The 21,665-nt window shown below is 42.6% G+C and overlaps 1 protein-coding gene across 2 annotated transcripts in view; it reads right to left on the bottom strand.

The window, feature by feature from the left end:
* Positions 1–21,665, bottom strand: part of LOC106579417 (t-SNARE domain-containing protein 1) — a 125,592-nt gene that overhangs the window by 96,485 nt on the left and 7,442 nt on the right. For both annotated transcript variants that reach the window (XR_006760537.1, XM_045701587.1), the window contains exon 2: positions 5,221–5,333. Coding sequence is in view for 1 of the 2 variants with exons in the window: in XM_045701587.1 (XP_045557543.1) it covers positions 5,221–5,308 (88 nt within the window). In the remaining variant the exon portion in view is untranslated. The remainder of the gene's footprint in view (positions 1–5,220; positions 5,334–21,665) is intronic.

Genomic DNA, 21,665 nt, shown 5'->3' with positions numbered 1-21,665 from the left:
AAACCTGTTTTTGCTTTGTCATTAGTGTAGATTGATGAGGAAAAAAACGATTTAATCAATTTTAGAAAAAGGCTGTAATGTTACAAAACGTGGAAAAAGTGAAGGGGTCTGAATCCTTTCCGAATGCACTGTATACAAACTTTAAGTCATGAGCAAACTCTCTCCTTCATTTTCACTCTATTTACCTATCACTATCTGACACAAACACTTGCACGAACACATGCGTATGCACACACACACACACACACACACACACACACACACACACACACACACACACACACGACAACGACTAGTGGAGGGTATCTGACACAGTCATTACTCTAGTGTCCCCATGTCCCCGCAAGGTGGTCTTGGATTCCTGGCGGCTACACTGGACAGTGTCCTGGCTCTCTGCCTGACAAGCTGGTACAGAAAGAACAAGGGATGGAAGGAGGTGGAGAGAGGAAAGGAATGGAGAGGAGAGAATAGAGAAGGGTGAGGCAGGATGAAAGACTAAAATAGGGATAGAAAGGTAGCCAGGTCTGGGAAAAATGTTAGATAGGCATTTAAAAATGTTTCATGTGTTTAATTGGGCCTTTTTTCTTCCTCTGTCTACTATTTGTCTCTACAGTGCTTTGGAAGAAGTCTGAAACAATAATCACGTCATAATGTCTAGCAGATCTACATCCAACTGCATCACTCAGCACAATCTCCATAAAGAGAGTGTAAAGGGAAGTGATTAAAATGTGTCTTCACACTGCAGTACGACAGGTTGAGAAATGCTGAACAACCGATACAGAAACTGCTGACTTCTCCCTACACACGCAAACATGCAAAACACACACAGTGCTACAGTGATGAATGAAAACCTCAGCAACACGCGAGAGACAAATTAACATCCTGGCCTTTGCAGAGTCGCTTGTCGATACGGCAAATGCACTATCTGCAACACGTTCAATTATACTCTCAAATCAGAGAGCAACTTAATCAAAAGCTCCCATCTAATTATCTTCGAGGTCAGCAGCTGTCGTTCCACTGTGGAAACTCTTCCTAAAACAGGGCCAGGCTGGGCATAGACCCACTGCAGAGGAAAAATAGCTTTTTCTCCTTTCTTACTTCGTCCAAGTCCCAGAGGATGGTAGCTTCCAACTTCTAAAGACTATTTCAGTATGTGATGCCTTTTTATACTTACACACAAATAGTTTTGTTTGAGACAAAAAGGACGCCAGTTCTTGATTCTAGCTATCTAACCTAGGTCAGGTAATTCTCAGATAATTCTCACAATCTCGTGTTAACTCCCGTAGCTAACTTGGTTTTTAGCCTTCCGGAAAATCTACTGTAAGTTTAACAATCAAACAGTCACACTACGCAACTACACACAGACCATGTTGGGTTGCCATAAAACACGCTATAGCCTAGCCTGCTTACACTGCAGTTGCTATAACAAAGTTCATGCTAGGTTTATTTTGGGGCATGATGTGAGCAGGCCTGGAGATACAGTACCTGGAGTGACAAGCCAACAGAAACACACAACAAGCATTAAAGATTCACTGTTTCAACATAACTCTACCCTCCACCCCCTTCAGAGTGATCTCTTCTCCTCTGTTGGTGTGTTCCAGTCAGAAGACATTGACAATGCAGGAGCACATTCAATGATGATCATGAAAGTGTCTTCTTCTCCTGTTCCAAAATAACAGTGCATTTAGCCAGAACACCATGCTGTTCAAGCCTTGCTGTTTGCCAGGAAGTCTGATGATAATAGTCCCTTTACAGTTCTCAATCACTCACCCACTCCCCCGTCCATAACAAATTAACAACGTTGGCAAAGATAAAACACAGGCAGCAAATACAACTATTTTCCTGTGAAGTAGCCAACAATATATCTTCAGCAACTCAAAACATGAATTGCGTCACACTCGTAGCTGATATTTCAGATATCCATATACTAAATACATTGAAGTTGGAGAGGCGTCAAATGCCCACTAAAGCTAAATATAGTTCTAATGGACTTTCATAAATGCACTGAGAAATTGTTATGAGTGTGAGCCTCTTCTGCCATCTGGTTGGTACTAACTGGCTCTCTTTCCCCTGAATTAGACTGATGATGCATCATCAATGTTGCTGTATGATGCACAGTATGCAACTACACAAATATGTGTGGGAGAATCTCCTATCCATACAGTTGCCTTCTGTAGCCCTCTAAAAATACCATCGTGAATATGTTCTGATGCAGTGAGAGTCTGACGTAAAGCTTGACCTTTCGAATGCTAATTACAAATATATCTTTCACAATACCTTCTTTCATACTGATGTTGATTATTTCAAAATGTTATTTAAGCTAGATAAACACATTTAATTATTTGTGGTGATTCACCATTGGAACTTTGTTAGCATGCATGATTATGTTTCATCAATCCGACAAAAGAAGCAAAACAAACAACCTTTAACTTACTCCCACAACGTTTTCCAACTCTTGAGCAACACCATCTCTTCCCAGCTGTACGGTATTCTACCATTCTAGTTCTAGTAATATTCTAGTTCTAACCTGAATACGTGACCCCAGACCACTGCAACCAATTCACTCCCAGCGGCTCCAATGATATTGTCATGGCTGCTCAGCACACACCCCACTTGGGCCACTTAAGGACCCTCAGCGGTACCTGTGGCTGGTAGAGTGGTCTCTCATCAAAGTCTCCTCCCAGACAAACAGCTTTCCATCCCAACCAATCCTAATGACCAGGGCTGGGGCTGTGGAACAGAGCATTAGAGGGGTCTAACGAGACAGGTCTATCCCAGGGTCAGGCCCAGAAAACAGGGAGAACATGGCGAGAAAAGGCCGAACCAACCTGGTGTGTGCTGCCGGACCAACCTGCGGTTCTCTTCATTGGCATTACAACTGTTCAAACACACACACACCAGGAACAGCAGAGCACAACGGGCAGGTTTTCTCCACAAGCGGACAAAGGAGAGTGCCTCCACTTTTTGACCACAAGCGATCGAATAGAAGAGATTGGAGAATAAGAGTGAGTGAATGTTCACGAGAGATCACAGACAGACACTACTAGGAGTTTGATAGACTAAGCACCCACCCGGGGAGTAGAAGAGGAGAGTTGCATATATGCTGGAAGGGCTTGAAAGGTTTGGCAAGAGAAAGGAGGAGAAAGATTATCCTGACTGACAGCTCCATTAGAGACTCTACCTGGGCTTTGATCATTTCCTGAGCCCGCTACACAGCTCAGTCAGTCACACACACACACACACACACACACACACACACACACACACACACACACACACACACACACACACACACACACACCCGCGCGCACACACACACACACACACAGCTCAGTCGGCGCAGGCAGCAAGCACCAGAATCCACAAACAGCAAATCTGACAGGCTCCGGCCTGCTGAAATGGCCCCGTCTTCACTGTGATCAAAGCTACTCTCTCTGATGGCACAGGCCCCCATCTGTCTCCCCATAACACTGAGGCTGCCAGTCTGCTCTTTATACACTAGGGAGAGAGGGAGGGGAGGTAGAGAGAGGGAGCGAGAGAGAGAGAGATATGGGGAAATAAAGAGAGAGAAAGGGGGAAAGAGAGAGTGAGATATAGGGGGAAAGAGTGAGATAGAGGGAGGGAGAGAGAGAAAGCGAGAGGAGAGAGATGGGTAAAAGGAGAGAGAGAGGGAGGGAGAGAGATAGAGTTGGGGGAAAGAGAGAGAGAGAGAGAGAGGGAGATGGGGAGAGAGAAATAGAGAGAGACAGAGAGGGGGGAGAGAGACTGTCACTGAGTGAATGTGAACATTTCTTTCTCCCAGTTTTACAGTATGTAGGAGTTAAGAGACAAAAGAGCTTGTTTGATGTTTGTTTGTTCCTGTCAAATTCATCTTACTTCACTAGGTATCTGAGCTACACCATAATGCCTTGTACTAGCAACTCTTACTGGAGTGTCAGCTGTGATCACTGTTAGAATGAACTGTATAGCACAGGAACAAAAGTATGAATACATACACAGAGCATATCAAATATAAAGAAGCACACACATGTGCGCATTCTCACACACACACACACACACACACGCACACAAACACACGGAGGGTAGTGAACAATATACATCACACATACCCATTGGAGGCCAGCCTTAATCTGGCCCTACTACAAGGCTAATGTGTGAAAGGTGAAAGGTCATGGAGTAGAGCAGCGACGCTGGCAACAACCCCGTCATAACTGCCAGTCTGACCCCTGACCCCTAACACTCTCCAAGTTCCTGACACCACACTGCAAATCTGCTTCACCTTTCACACACGATAACACTCCTTTGATATAGGATATCTGTTGTGAGCTGTAGAGTGGATAGTCCCTCCAAGCCAGTGGATAATTCCTCCAAACCAGTGCATGGATATTCCCACCAAAGCAGTGGATATTCCCTCCAAACCAGTGCATGGATATTCCCACCAAAGCAGTGGATATTCCCTACAAACCAGTGCATGGATATTCCCACCAAAGCAGTGGATATTCCCTACAAACCAGTGCATGGATATTCCCACCAAAGCAGTGGATATTCCCTACAAACCAGTGCATGGATATTCCCTCCATAGCAGTGCATGGAAATTTCCTCCAAACCAGTGCATATTCCCTCCTAACCAGTGCATATTCCCTCCAAACCAGTGCATATTCCCTCCAAACCAGTGCATATTCCCTCCAAACCAGTGCATATTCCCTCCAAACCAGTGCATATTCCCTCCAAACCAGTGCATGGATATTGAAAGGTCTTGAGCATATAGCAATAGCATTATCACTTCCTGATGTGCATGGTAAAACAAAGAACACTCTATGTCCTGCTGACCCCTACTCTTGATTTCTCTGCAGAGACCTCATACAGTATGACCTCTTGGACCTCTTCCTACACACACACACACACACACACACACACACACACACACACACACACACACACACACACACACACACACACACACACACACATCTATTCCACAGCAGTGAACCCTATGATTGCCTCTCCTCAGGGGGTCAAGGGGTGGTAGTGTTTTCCATCCATCCATCCATAGTCAGCCAGCAAGCCCTGTGGCAGACTGATGTCACTTTGACAAACCCAGTATTGTTTTCTATACTGTACTAAAAAGTATGAGTGTCATTTAAACAGTTTGTTTCAGTCATGGTGCAAATATGGTGCTCAAGTTAGCATGAAATCATGGAAGTGAATGTTTGTCTTTACCTACTGGTTGGTAGCCCTGCCTCTTGGGGCCTCCGAAGGGGTTTCGGCTGCCTCCAAAGGAGCCTCCATCGATGGATCCATATGACATCCTGTCCTGGTGGTTTTGGGTCTGTCTGGAACAGAGAGAAGACAACAACATCAGTTGGATTGGTGGATGTACTATATGGATCTGAGTAGGCTTTCAATATTCCTGGTTGGTCGATTCCAGGAATCATCAGGGAAAAAGATGGACATTTGTGATGTGGGAATCTGTGTGTGTACATGTGCATAAATATAAGTGTGTGTATGAACTGAATCCCCGATCCCACAGTGACATTATGCATCATGACTCAGCCTCCCCCTCGTCTAGAAGGAGGTGTGCAAAACATCACTGAAAAGGTTAAAGAATGCATAGTGAATGTTCATTCTATCCAAGACATGGACACACAGGTGACATGATGAGATCTATGAAGCCATGTGTCTACCAGCATCACAACCAAAGGTCACATGGTATCATGATTTCATAAGCTGTAAGACATTCAGCCCTCTGTGAGTAGTAGGCATTGAACTAAGTAGGCTTGTAATTGTGGTATAATATCATTGTCCTGCTACCCTTTTGTGGTATTGAAACCAGTCTGGTCTTGTCTGGCACCCGGGTCTGGGTGATGGAACACTGGCATTCATGACTGTCTCATAAGGGTGGCAAAGGAACAGAGAGAGAGGGAGCAGAGAGGGATAGAGAGAGAGAGGAGAGGAGAGGGAGAAGGACAGAAGGAGAAAATGAGAGAAAGATATAGAGAGAGGAGATGAAGAGAGGGGTAGAAGGAGAGAGGGAGACAAGAGAGACAGAGAGAGAGGAGATGGAAAGAGGGGTAGAAGGAGAGAGGCAGAGGTGAGAGACAGAGAGAGAGAAGATGGAGAGAGGGGTAGAAGGAAAGAGGGAGAGGAGATGGAGAGAGAGGAGAAGGGGGGATTCAGTCCCATCTTCAGTGGGAGACAGAGGATCAGATTCACTGGAACCACGTGGTCATTTAATCTGATTCATTTTCATAGAGCAGCAAGATTAATTACTGTTGGCAGACAATAAACGATCTGTCTCTGCTCCTCTTGAATCCCAGCCCAGTCACTAGTCACTGTAGTGCCTGGTGCTCCAGCCTTCTAAAGTGTGCATAGGCAATCCGTGCTCTCACTCTGAGCAGTACATAAAAATATACAGATTTTCAGACCAACTTTCTCAGACACATTCTCTTTTCTTCTCCCACATTCTATATAGGAATATATACACACTTGTATGTATATATATATACCACACACAGAAATACAACACACACACACACATGCTCAAACACACATATACACGTGTGAACACACACACACACACACACACACAGACACAAACACCCCCCCCCCCCCACCACACACACACACACACAGACAGATCCTATATGTGTCTCTCACAGTACAGCCAGTCACCCTTGTGAAGAGTGAGGTCAGAGCAGAGCCGATGACTGCATGGTGTAGTGACACAATGAGTGGATGGTGTCCCACTGTGTCATTACTCATTGCCTTAGTGTTCCTGGTCCCTGCACCAGCTAGCCCCACGCACCCCTGGCCGTCACCCAGCCTCTCCCTCTTTGCCTGGCCTGGTGATGTCATCAACACTCGCCCTGGTCTCTGACTCACAATAGAGCTCTGTGATTGGCTGAGCAGGGAGTGTGCTGACTGATACATCACTCCCCATCTTGTCTCTGAGGCTGGTGGTCCTCTATAGACATGGGGTTCTACATGATTTTGCTTAGTACTACTACAGTAAATCTACAGTACTAGACAATAGGCAAATACAAATGGAATCAAATGTGGTGGAACATGATTAGGATATAACATATTTTCAACTATCAATAATAAAGCAGCCATGAGTTCCCTGGTGATGGGAGTGTCTCTCTCTCTCTCTCTTTCTCTCTCCCTCTCTTCCCTCTCCATCCATCTTTCACCATCTCTCACTCTCTCTCGTTCTATTCTCTCTCTCTCCATATTCCTTTTATTAATTTGTCGGCATAAGAAGCGTCTAATTGCAGCTCAGGCAGAGAGAGCCAGAGAGCTTTTCAAACAGCCCTCGGAAATCAAATTAATTGTTTTATGAGAGAGATAAGTCTAGGGTCAATTACACATCTTACATAAAGTTGTGAGATTAAATAATAATGGATTGAAAACCATAGGGAAATGTGTGTGTGTGTGCATGTGTGTGTGTGTGTGTGTGTGTGTGTGTGTGTGTGTGTGTGTGTGTGTGTGTGTGTTTGTGTACGCACGCGAGTATGTGTTCAAATCAAATCAAATTGTATTTGTCACATGCGCTGAATACAACAGGTGAAATGCTTACTTTACAAGCCCTTAACACTTATTTTTATTAAAACTGCATTGTTGGTTAAGTAAAAAATAGAAACATAACAAATAATTAAAGAGCAGCAGTAAAATAACAATAGTGAGGCTATATACAGGGGTACCGGTACAGAGTCAATGTGCGGGGGCACCGGTTAGTCAAGGTAATTGAGGTAATAGTACATGTACTGTAGGTAGAGGTAAAGTGACTATGCATAGATAATAAACAGAGAGTAGCAGTCGCGTAAAATAGGGGGTATGGGGGGGACAATGCAAATAGTCCGGGTAGCGATTTGATTAAATGTTCAGGAGTCTTATCGCTTGGGGGTAGAAGCTGTAAAGAAGCCTTCCTTTTGGAAGGTGAACCTTCACCTTCTGAGGTCCTGAGTGCTCTGGAGCAGGTTTTCATCAAGGACGTCTCTGTACTTTGCTCCGTTCCTCTTTCCCTCAATCCTGACCAGTCTCCCAGTCCCTGCCGCTGAAAAACATCCCCACAGCATGATGCTGCCACCACCATGCTTCACCGTAGGGATGGTGCCAGGTTTCCTCCAGCCGTGCCACTTGGCATTCAGGTCAAAGAGTTCAATCTTGGTTTCATCAGACCAGAGAATCTTGTTTCTCATGGTCTGAGGGTCTTTAGGTGCCTTAGATGGAGGACACTGTGTTCTTGGGGACCTTCAATGCTGCAGACATTTTTTGGTACCCTTCCCCTGATCTGTGCCTCGACACAATCCTGTTTCAGAGCTCTACGGACAGTTCCTTCGACCTAATGGCATGGTTTTTGCTCTGACATGCACTGTCAACTGTGCGACCTTATATAGACAGGTGTGCGCCTTTCTAAATAACGTCCAATGGATTGAATTTACCACAGCTGTACTCCAATCAATCTCAAGGATGATCAATGGAAACAGGATGCACCTGAGCTCAATTTCTGTTTAGAATATGTATGTAAATAAAGTTTCTGTTTTTTTCTGTATTTCTGAAAACATTTCTAAATGTTTTCGCTTTGTCATTATGGGGTATTGTGTGTAGATTGATGAGTATTTTTTTTATTTAATCCATTTGTGAATAAGGCTGTAACGTAACAAAATGCGGAAAATTTCAAGGGATTCTGAATACTTTCCAAATGCACTGTACCAATCAAAGGTTTGGATACAGCTACTCATTCCAGGGTTAGTCTCTTTGCTTATTTGAGCTGTTCGTGACATAATATGGACTTGGTATTTTATGAAATAGGGCTATCTTCTGTATACCAACTGAACTGATTGGCTCAAACACATAAAGAAGAAAAATGTCACATCGGTATGAATGATTCGGGAGACAGGAGCAGGAATGCGTAATAGTTTTTTTTATTAAGCCCAAACTACTCCGTAAAGGCATGGGGACGTAGACCAAACAAACACTATACAAAAACACAAGGTTGAAAACCAAACAAAAGAGCGAGGAGTAAATAATAACACACGCGCACAATGATTAACACACGGGACGAGACCCGTAATCATCAGCGCAATCCACAATGGCACAAAAGCCCAAAACACACAGCACAGGTACTCACACGCGCCAACGGACATTGTAACAAATAATCGACAAGACCATTGAAACCAAAAGGAACATATATACAAATACTATTGTGTTAGTTCATAGTTTGCATGTCTTCACTATTATTCTACAATGTAGAAAATATAAAAAATAAAGAAAAACCTTTGAATGAATAGGTGTGTCCAAACTTTTGACTGGTACTGTATATATATATATATATATATATATATATATATATATATATATATATATATATATATATATATATAAAACTACTGTTCAAAAGTTTGGGGTCACTTAAAAATTTCCTTTTCCATGAAAACATAATGAAATGAGTTGCAAAATGAATAGGAAATATAGTCAAGACGTTGACAAGGTTATAAATAATGATTTTTAATTGAAATAATAATTGTGTCCTTCAAATTTTGCTTTCGTCAAAGAATCCTCCATTTGCAGCAATTACAGCCTTGCTGACCTTTGGCATTCTAGTTGTCAATTTCTTGAGGAAATCTGAAGATTTCACCCCATGCTTCCTGAAGCACCTCCCACAAGTTGGATTGGCTTGATGGGCACTGCTGCTCCCACAACAGCTCAATAGGATTGAGATCAGGTGACTGTGCTAGCCACTCCATTATAGATAGAATACCAGCTGGCTGCTTCTTCCCTAAATAGTTCTTGCATAGTTTGGAGCTGTGCTTTTGGTCATTGTCCTGTTGTAGGAGGAAATTGGCTCCAATTAAGCGCCGTCCACAGGGTATGGCATGGCTTTACAAAATGGAGTGATAGCCTTCCTTCTTCAAGATCCCTTTTACCCTGTATGAATCTCCCACTTTACCACCACCAAAGCACCCCCAGACCATCACTTTACCTACACCATGCTTGACAGATGGCGTCAAGCACTCCTCCAGCATCTTTTCATTTTGTCTGCGTCTCACGAATGTTCTTCTTTGTAATCCAAACACCTCAAACTTAGATTTGTCTGTTCATAACACTTTTTCCCAATCTTCCTCTATCCAGTGTCTGTGTTCTTTTTCCCATCTTAATCTTTTATTTGTATTGGCCAGTCTGAGATATGTCTTTTTCTTTGCAACTCTGCCTAGAAGGCCAGCATCCCGGAGTCGCCTCTTCACTGTTGACGTTGAGACTGGTGTTTTACAGGGTACTATTTAATGAAGCTGCCAGTTGAGGACTTGTGAGGCGTCTGTTTCTCAAACTAGAGACTCTTATGTACTTGTCCTCTTGCTCAGTTGTGCACCCGGGCCTCCCACTCCTCTTTCTATTCTGGTTAGAGTCAGTTTGCGCTGTTCTGTGAAGGGAGTAGTACACAGCATTGTACGAGATCTTCAGTTTCTTGGCAATTTCTCGCATGGAATAGCCTTCATTTCTCAGAACAATAATAGACTGACGAGTTTCAGAAGAAAGGTCTTTGTTTCTAGCCATTTTGAGCCTGTAATCGAACCCACAAATGCTGACGCTCCAGATACTCGGCTAGTCTAAAGAAGGCCAGTTTTATTGCTTCTTTAATCAGGACATTTTTCAGCTGTGCTAACATAATTGCAAAAGGGTTTTCTAATGATAAATTAGCCTTTTAAAATGATAAACATGGACTAGCTAACACAACGTGCCATTGGAACACAGGACTGATGATTGCTGATAATGGGACTCTGTACACCTATGTAGATATTCCATTACAAATCCAGCTACAATAGTCATTTACAACATTAACAATGTCTGCACTGTATTTTTGATCAATTTGATGTTATTTTAATTGACAAAAAAATGTGCTTTTCTTTCAAAAACAAGGACATTTCTAAGTGACCTCAAACTTTTGAACGGTAGTATGTGTAATAGATATATATCACACACACACACACAAACCAACAAGAGACAAATAAGAAGATAAGATAAATATTTTAACACTGATCTGTCATTGAGCTTGACATAATATGATCAGCACTGCAGACTGTGCACTGTCCCCAATGACTCTGGTCACTGAATATTAGCTGTCTTTATACTAACTACTATTATCTATCCTTGTCCCAGCAGGCGATTCTGCTCTTCATCAGCCCAAGACCCAGCCAGCTCAGACAAAGAAATGTCTGGTCTGCTAACTAGTGATGTCATCTCAGACATTCTGATTCACATTGTGATGGATGGATCCTTTCTACTTTACTTCCACTGATTCAGGCTTATTATGTCATAAAGGGTCCGGAAATATTATTCAGATACAATTGCATAGATGTTCTAACCCAGAAATGTATTTTGGAATGTTGCCCAGTTCCATAATGTGTCATAATGACTCCTGGCCTGAGTCTCTGGGTCTGATGATGGTTTCAGGTCAGGATGGACACAGCTCTAGACTGAGGATATGGTGTAGTCAGTGAACATGGTCAATATTCACTCTACACAGGCATCATCATCATCATCATCAGAAAAATCATTAAAGATCTGGCTCATGCTTGAACCTCAAAACAATGAAAATTACAATAATCAATAAGTACATATTACTGAACACTTGTCTGTTTTGTTATTTGAAATCGACATGGCAAAAAGGTCAGCTACCATTTGGCAGTCTGCAGCTTTGCCGTTAGCGCTAACCTAATCAAAGCTATTGCTAATCTGACAATATTACCTTGAGACCTGCTGGCCATCGTTCAACAAGGTCACATTCACACTGAGCTGCTAAACTAGCACTCATACGTGTCTTCAAAAAAGATAACTACATTCATTTATGTGTGTGTGTGTGTGTGTGTGTGTGTGTGTGTGTGTGTAAGCTCAAATGTTGCCTTGATAACCCAATAATGACAACTACCTGTAAACAACACACAAACAGCACAAAGAAGACTGTCTCCAAGGTCCTTGTGTCCATGTTGATGTGTTCTCAGACATCAATGAGGACAGTCAGGTCATTCTGTCTATGGTGTTGTGTTTTCAGATATCAATGAGGACAGTCAGGTCATTCTGTCTGTGGTGTTGTGTTCTCAGACATCAATGAGGACAGTCAGGTCATTCTGTCTGTGGTGTTGTGTTCACAGACATCAATGAGGACAGTCAGGTCATTCTGTCTATGGTGTTGTGTTCACAGACATCAATGAGGACAGACAGGTCATTCTGTCTATGGTGTTGTGTTCACAGACATCAATGAGGACAGTCAGGTCATTCTGTCTGTGGTGTTGTGTTCTCAAACATCAATGAGGACAGACAGGGCTGAGAAAGTGTTGTGCTTCTTTACCCCGTCTTCCTTATCCTCACCTTCAGCTGAAGCAGCCAAACAGTAGGATTGCTCATGTGTTTTGCTAAAGCTCTCACTTTCTCTCTCCCATCTCTCTCTCTTTCACTTTCTGTCCACTCCATAAAAAAAGACCTAAGGCCGATAAACTGAGTCTCTAACAACAAAAGAGGGGAAAAAAGAAAAGCAAGAAAAACATCTATGGACAATGAAATTGCCCTGTCACATAAAAATACTCATTATTGAGATAAATCACCCCATTCTATTCCCCAAATAATCTCCATCCCCCCACCGATCACCAGCACCTGTTATCACAGCAACACACACACACACACACACACACACACACACACACACACACACACACACACACACACACACACACACACACACACACACACACACACACACACACACACATACACACACAGACACACACACACATACACAGACACACACACAGAGAGAGAGATACACACACACATACACACATTATTTAACAGTCTTATAAACAGTCTATTGAATGATGACGAGACAATCAAAAACATGATCCCATTATGTGACTCCTTATTAAAACACAACAACACTTAGAGATATGGTGGCCATACAGTGCTTAATTTGAGCCGGATCTTACCGAAACAGGATCCAACACCTCCCGGTACCTCTTTTGGCATGAACATTTTAAATTGATAATAACAGCTATCAGAAAGTTAATTTGAGTTGCCTCTTTGTTAATTCTCTGTTTGTCAGTGTCAAAGTAGCCTGTCATTTCGATCATCTGTGCAGTATTATGGTGCTTTCAAGACAACTGGAAACTCAGGAAAAAAAACAGAGGTCAAATCATTCCGTCAGTGATCTTCAGGTTGTAAAGGCGCCTGAGTCCCAGCCTTGGAATTCCGAGTTGGATGACCATTCAAAATGACTTTGTCCAGTCGGTGCTAGTTTTTTTCCCAAGTTCCCAGTTTCCTTGAATGCACTGAAGTCGTAAGTAGGAGATTTCAAGTTCCGATTTCTGAGTTCCCAGTTGTTTTGAACGCAGCATTCAAAAAGATTATGTCAAAGTATTCAGTCATGTAAAAAGACGTAGAATTGCATGAAATGCGTTTATAAAAGGCAAACATTTTCCCAGACCCAAGGCCACTAAAAATGTTCCCCATGTGTGCAACTTCTTTAAGCTTCTACTCTACTGCTCTATGCCACTATGCAAATGAAATGATATGCATGCAATGTTTTATTATTATCAAGATGAATTTTTTCTCATGTGTTTTCCAGTACCTCAGAGCTCCCCAGGTCCCCCAACCCCAACTCTCTTTTTGTTCCTGTACCTCCCGATTTACAAATTAACCTGTCTGGGATAGGGGGCAGTATTTTCACGGCCGGATAAAAAAATGTACCCGATTTAAACTGGTTACTACTCTTGCCCAGAAATGAGAATATGCATATAATTGTTTGATTTGGATAGAAAACACTCTAAAGTTTCTAAAACTGTTTGAATGGTGTCTGTGAGTATAACAGAACTCATATGGCAGGCAAAAACCTGAGAAGATTCCAAGCAGGAAGTGGCCTGTCTGACAATTTGCAGTCCTTTTGTTGCATCTCTATCTATCTGTGCTGTTACGTGACACTTTCTAAGGCTTCCATTGGCTCTCTAAAGCCTTCAGAAACCGGATTGAGGCGTCTCCTGTCTCTGGGCAGATAACAGCAGCACAGTTTGTCAGTGGTCTGCCTGGTGACAGAGAGACTGGAGATGCGCATTCACGAGACCTCGCCATTTTTTTCTTTCCCTCTTTGAATGAATACAACATTGTCCGGTTGGAATATTATCGCTATTTTAAGAGAAAAATAGCATAAAAATGTATTTTAAACTGCGTTTGACATGCTTCTAACTATGGTAATGGAACATTTAGATTTTTTTTTCACGAAATGCGCTCACGCGTTACCCTTTGGATAGTGACCTGAACGCACGAACAAAACGGAGGTATTTGGATATAACTATGGATTATTTGGAACAAAAACAACATTTGTTATTGAAGTAGAAGTCCTGGGAGTGCATTCTGACGAAGAACAGCAAAGGTAATCCAATTTTTTTAATAGTAATTCTGAGTTTAGTGAGCCCCGAAGTTGGCGGGTGTCTGAATAGCTAGCCTGTGATGGCTGAGCTATGTACTCAGAATATTGCAAAATGTGCTTTCGCCAAAAAGCTATTTCAAAATCTGACATAGCGATTGCATAAAGGAGTTCTGTATCTATAATTCATAAAATAATTGTTATGTATTTTGTCAACGTTTATGATGAGTAATTTAGTAAATTCACTGGAAGTTTTCGGTGGGAATGCTAGTTCTGAACATCACATGCTAATGTAAAAAGCTGTTTTTTTATATAAATATGAACTTGATTGAACACAACATGCATGTATTGTATACCATAATGTCCTAGGAGTGTCATCTGATGAAGATCATCAAAGGTTAGCGCTGCATTTAGCTGTGGTTTGGGTTTTTGTGACATATATGCTTGCTTTGAAAATGGCTGTGTGATTATTTGTGGCTGGGTACTCTCCTGACATAATGTAATGTTTTGCTTTCGCTGTAAAGCCATTTTGAAATCGGACAATGTGGTTGGATTAACGAGAGTCTTATCTTTCAAATGGTGTAAAATAGTCATATGTTTGAGAAATTGAAGTTATAGCATTTTTGAGGTATTTGTATTTCGCGCCACGCGATTCCACTGGCTGTTGAATAGAGTGGGACGCTAACGTCCCACCTAGCCCATATTAAGCACTGGGGCCATACTAGCGAACATTATCATTTCAAGTTCAATGGGTTCGCATGCACAATCTGTTGATTTTATTGTGACAAAACGCTAAATTGTAGTTGGTCCCATCCGATAACATGGCCCACGTTAGCCTTATGCTAACCTCAACAGGTGGCACTGATTATATCCTGGCACAACTTCTTCATCAGCCCATGAAAGATCTTAGACTTTATATTCACAAAACAATGGCATTTCTTAAAATAGGTCAACCGTTTTAAACCTACAAATTCAAGGTTTACTTGTTCTGTTGGTCTGTAACAAAATTTAATATGCCAATATTGCACTGATGCATCCTTGACTAGGTTACTAGCTACTACTAACGTTTGCTACTACTAACATTTTCCCGTTTTCGCATATATGACAAAATCCCACGTTTTCGTTAATCAGTTTCACACACATCCATGTACTATTATGGGAAAAATATAAATGAGGTCCTTACAACATGTAAGTTTATCATACACCGTAAAAAAAATAACTGAAGAGCCTTATGGATTTGTCAAATAACAGTCATGTAGGCTATCGTTGTCATCATCGCTTCTCATGGCACACACTGCTAAAGCGGTTGACTCGCAATTGATAGTGCACTTTACCAGCACCCAAAATGAGTACTGGTACCTATTTAAGTCCAAGTCGAGCACTGCACACCACATGTCAATTAACATTTCAAAGGGGGGAGGGGTGAGATTCAAATCCTTGCCACAATCTGCGACAATTACATGAAATAAGCACTTTACACAGAGAGCAATTTGACCAATCAGTGAAATACACATGATAGTTGCTTTGATGATCAGAACATGCTGTTGGACATGCTGCCCATCCATGAACAAAGGTTGGAAAGTGTCCAACTACTTCAACGATTGTAATTGGCTTTTTAACTTGTGCCAGGATATAATCAGTGCCACCTGTTGAAGTTACCATAAGGCTAACTTGTACCACGTTATCTGATGGGACGAGCTACAATTTAGAGTTCGGTCACATGCAAGTACGTTTTAATTGGCTGATATGCATTTTGTGTGCGAGAACCCATTTAACTTTAAATACTTGCTTATGTTTGGAAGTATGCTCGCAAGTCTGACATGCAGTCTAGCAATATGAAACACACACACACACACACCCCGTCCTAAAACAAGCTGGTTAATGATAACAAAATAGCAACAAACAAACAGTGAACCTGACACTATCTCCCTCCCTCCCTCTCAGGTGTTCACCCCCGCGGTCGACCCCCCTATCATCACCCCATTCTGATCTCCAGATCGGTGGATGAGGGGATAAAATAAAGGACTAAAGGAGGGGGAGCTGTCTTTGTATGGAGCTGGAGCCCACAAAGGTAGTGTTATCTCTGTTTATTCTCTGTCACAGTGCTGGCCCTGGGGATCCGAACACAAGCAGACAAGCTGGCCAAGACACACACACACACTACAGCACAGAGACCATGTAGTGATATAGGCTTCACATGCATCACACTCACAGGCAGGTTGATCTCTGTCTGTGTCTACCAGCATGTGTATATCAAATAACAAACATACAGCTTCACCAATGGGCTTAGCCGTGTCTCTCAAGAGGAGAGGGTTAGGAGGAAGGGTTAAATCCATCAAAGTGCACTAAAGCCCCGTTCACACAGCCTATACTGGAGGATGATCAACACTTCCTGGATGTAACGCAGTGCTTCCATTCCAACTGGTTCTTTAACTGCTTTAGCCTAATCAGCTTTCAACTAGAGACAGACAATACCCCTTAAACATTCCATTACACACAACTGTAACCAACCGGATTTCGAACCTGAGTCTTCTGCTCGGCACGTGAATGTGTTAGGTCGCTGTGCTAAAAACTAGACATTGGCTTTGGAGCTAACGCAAGTCATCAGTTCTCAGGCAAGGTTTACTGCAAGTGGGATTTCAACAAACCACCAGTGTTACAGAAGCGTCTGAAATAAATCTCCCGTTACTATAACCACTGAGGTGTTATGAGTTTCCACAGTGATGAGTTGGCCGTCTAGACTGGCGGAGGTATGAGGTATGAAACGAGGCCCAGACTCAAACTCTCCCCACAGTCAGTCTGCTCTGCTAGCTGGGCGGATCGCACCAGGCACCCACAGGGGAGAAAAGAGTTATCAGTCCCCAGTCACACTACAGCTCTCTCCCCTCCCTAATTGGCCAAACTGCTTAATTGGCCATGGAAACCATAGAGACAGTAGTTCTGGCAGCAGCCTTAATACGCTGAAGAAGACACTGTTATTTTAGTAAAGTTGGGCTGGGTGAGGTGTCTATGGCAATGCATTGACTGAAGCGGCATCATTTCATTTACCGCTGTAAAGGAAAGCTGAGAGATTACAACGAGAGTGTGAAGGAGGCTATACCAATGCATTAAGCAGCACTGCAAAGCTACTTACTTTTAACTACAGTGTCTGTCTTCCTAAAGAAATGTAAAACAGTTGCTGTTTTTCAGCTTTTGTTCCCTAAATGTATTCAACAAAGTGTTAATTTGAGAGTGGTTTTATTTCCTGCTAAAATAATTTGTTAGGGAATTTCCTACTCATGGATAAGTTATAGTGCAGTTATGTTGTGATAGGGTGGGCAAATAGCATGCAATGATTATGAGAGCACTTTAAAGAGAATCTTTGAATCTTCAATCTGTTTATACGAGTAGGTATACAGGACAGGATCAGGGATGAGAGCAACAATTAAAACTGTAGAGAAAGCAAAAACAACATGGAACAAAGTCACGTCCATGACTGAGGTAGACTTCTAAAGGAGATCACAATTACAAACAACCCACTGGGCACAGACGTCAGTTCATCATCTAGTTTTGATTTACAAAGAGTTGTCAACTAACGTAAATTCAACATAAAATCAACAAAAAAAGGTTTAGGTTAAAAGTTGGCTGAAAAAAATGACAAAATTCCCTTATGTTGATGACGTTTTGCATTGAAATGGCGTGGAAACAACATTGACTGCTCAGTGGGAAGAGCCATGTAACAAACTGTGAAATTGTGTCACCCAGTTCCTACTCTGTTGACTGTCCTGTCTGAACAGTTGTCTTGCATAGTGGTTCGGCGGGGGTCTTTATCAGTGAGGTAAGTCAGTCACACCTCTGAGTGCAGACAAATAGCCCATACAGGTGAGTATCAATAACACTTCAAAGAGCGTCGGTCCACGTGGCACGAGGCAAGCGAGGAATGCTGAATGAAGGGCAACCTTCACAGCCAGTAGGGAACAGAGGGTGTGAAAGACCTTGACAGTTTCATTTGTTTGAGAGGACTTAAGAGGTGTTCCTCTCTGCACTTGTTTGATTGGATTGTCAATGACAGATGTGGAGAAGACAAACAGTCTGTGTGTGTGTGTGTGTGTGTGTGTGTGTGTGTGTGTGTGTGTGTGTGTGTGTGTGTGTGTGTGTGTGTGTGTGTGTGTGTGTGTGTGTGTGTGTGTGTGTGTGTGTGTGTGTGTGTGTGTGTGTGTGACAGGCATACGAATGTAGAGTGGTGAGAAGGTGATGTTGCTGAGGGGTAACTATTCATTATTCTACAAACCTCCTCTCGTTAATCTGTGCTCATAAACTACTCCTCGACTCCTCTCTCTCTCTCTCTCTCTCTTTTCTCTCTTTCTCCATCTGGTTCTGGCATGTCTCTAAAGGACTACAGATTTTATCTGACCTCTTTTTAAACTGACCATTCAAAAAAGAAAATAGCCTAACAAGCTAGAAGTGATCACAGTTTTGAGTATAGCTACAGCAGTGAAAAGCCCACCCTTCCCACTTCACATATCACGGTATCACATCAGTGTCCCCGTCATACAGAAACCCCCAGAATTCAACACCGATATGTCAGAGTCACATGACTACATTTTAGAACACCAAGTTAAGAAGATTAAGAATAACAGTAAAAACATCTAAAACACCTGGGAATGATTTCACTTCTGGGAGGCAGGGTTTTGTCTAACAAACTGAAGAGTGTGTTCTGGGGCCAACAGTACACAACCAGCTGGTGAAACCTAATCTCCCGAGGCGATGGAAGGGAGGCGAGCAGACGTCCAAGTCAACAGAGAAGCAGACCAAGACTCTGACCCCCAAGCTGGCCACCGCGCTACAGACACACAACACACACATCACACACACACACCGACGCCCCAAGTACTCACACAAGCCCACGGCTCAGTGACAAATGGAAGGGTGTGCTGGCATATTTCATTAGACCAGCTGCACCCACAGGGTGTGTGTGTGTGTATGTGAAAGAGAGATAGGGAGAGAGAGAGAAAGTGAGATCAGACTACTCCAAACTGACCCAATTCCAAAGAATATCTGCTCTAAAATCACCTTCTAGGAATTGCTTTTCATACGTTTTAATTCTCATGTCTCTGATAAAACATTAGCACCTGAATTGTAATATGTGTCCTAAAACATCCTCTGGATAAAGTCAGTAGTGTCGTTCCATCACTGGATGGGTGGTCCCAGATTTGTCCGTGGTGGAGCAGCTTGTGGACTTGGCCTGCCATGAGAAAGAGTAATGGCATTTGGCTGATGAACCAAACACTACTGTGGCTCCCCCTTCCTTACCCTCCTACCCTACTGCAGAGAAACAAACACTCTGCATGAAGTAATGCCATCACTGCCAGGCATCAATGGCTGTCTATGGGAGGCCTGCCTGACTGAGTCCCACTGCCAGTGCTGCCAGCCTACATGGCTCATCCCTGGCTCTGTGTCTGGGATACCTGTGTGAGTCTTCTTCCCAGGGGAGGGTGGCTGTTCTGGGCTTGGCATTAGGAGAGGCAGCCTCTTCCTCTGTGGATGTGGGGTTTCCTGACCCTTGCTGGGGAGAGGAGCAGATGGCCAACTGGACATCCACACTGTGGCCTTCTGGTGCCTCTCTCTCTGCCTGCCACATATGCTTCACCCTGTGGCTATCTGTTTCCTGGATCCCTCACAGCATCACCATGGCTACACAACCCCCAGAAAGAGAAGGGGGGAACACACACATACACATGGCTGCACATGGTTAATGTCTATGGCAAAAACATTTTAAACGTTATTGAACAATGAAAAATGTGTGAGATGTATCACAGTACATGAAGCAGAATCATTAGGACTATAGCCAACCATCAAGAGATAAAAGGACATTTCAGAAAATATAAATAAATAGGCAACTATAAGGCTGCCTTTACACAGGTAGCCCAATTCTGATCTTTTGACCAATCTAATCAGATATTTTCAAATCATATCGTTTTCAGAGCTAATCACATTAGTCAAAATACCAATTAGGGGAAACAAGATCAGAATTGGGCTGCCTGTGTAAACAAAGCCCAATAGACATGGCTGGGACTTATTGGTTCTGACAAGATAATCACAACCCTGCAGCAATGACATTCATCAACACAGAAAACACCTCAACAAGTCATCTGGGCACGCACACTTGTGGACTTTCCAACTGAGGCTCAAGCTGTGTATAGTGACATACTGTACGTGTGACATAATTTATGATCATTCTCAAGCTGGCGAGGGACGTGATTGCATACTTTGGGTCGGGGTGACACTTTTCTGGAATCTTGACTCTGACGCTTCATAGCAGAGGGTGGTAACTATCCATCTGTAGTGTGTTTGTGAGTCATGATAATCATGACAAATACCCAAAGGTAGCAGGCATCAAAAAATGTGCAATGTGTTGCTTCCACAAATGGAGAATTATGAGCGCTCTAAACAAAAAAAACTTTACATTTCGATTAACATAATAGATGGTAGTTTTAATTTAAATGAATATCTGTGCTGTGATATGTAGTGTGTGATAGATCATATCTGTCATTTTTTTTACATATTTTAACCACACTAACTGCTTGTCTAATTTTCTGACCCATGTACACACATAGGTTTACACACCAACACACACTTTATTAATAGATCATCCATTTCTCCTGCTTAGTTTTTTCTGGATGTTTTCGTTCCTTCTCCAGCAAAGTAAACTCTGGCATCTCATTGCCCTTGCCAATACTTCCTGGAACGAACAGAGTTGTGAGGCAGAACCAGGAACTCATTTCATTAGCATCTGGCTGCCATTGGTGAATGATTAGAGGCTGTCCTCCGTCTGCGCTAGCCCGGCCCAGAGTTCTGAGAGGTTAATAGCCAGTAACAATCAATTACTTAACTAATCTGATACGATCAATAAGGTCCTCCAATTGACGAAGCATGTAGCCAGAAGAGGGGCAGAATACGATAAAACCTTCGACATGTAGTAATGGGATGTTTTGCTAGAATAGACAATAAAATAACATATGGTGTACATTTACTATGTGTATGTATTTACAGTTGATAAGTGTTAATGGTGATATTACACTGGTGGAATCTGCAGAATCCAAACTGCTCACAAAAGTTTAGATTGTTTGTTATAATACAATTAAAAGTGGTCCAAGCCCTAAAGTGTTCCCCGTGGTAGGTTGCCACATCAAAATAACTATTTTCACCATGAGAGTTTAATCTCAGGTAAAATAATACAGAATAATGTATAAAGCAGCCAAGCAGGAACACCAAA

Source organism: Salmo salar, chromosome ssa02 (genome assembly GCF_905237065.1).
Source record: "Salmo salar chromosome ssa02, Ssal_v3.1, whole genome shotgun sequence".
NCBI classification, from domain to species: domain Eukaryota; kingdom Metazoa; phylum Chordata; class Actinopteri; order Salmoniformes; family Salmonidae; genus Salmo; species Salmo salar.
Note: the sequence above shows the minus strand (reverse complement) of the source record. Positions and strands in the feature narration are given on the sequence as shown.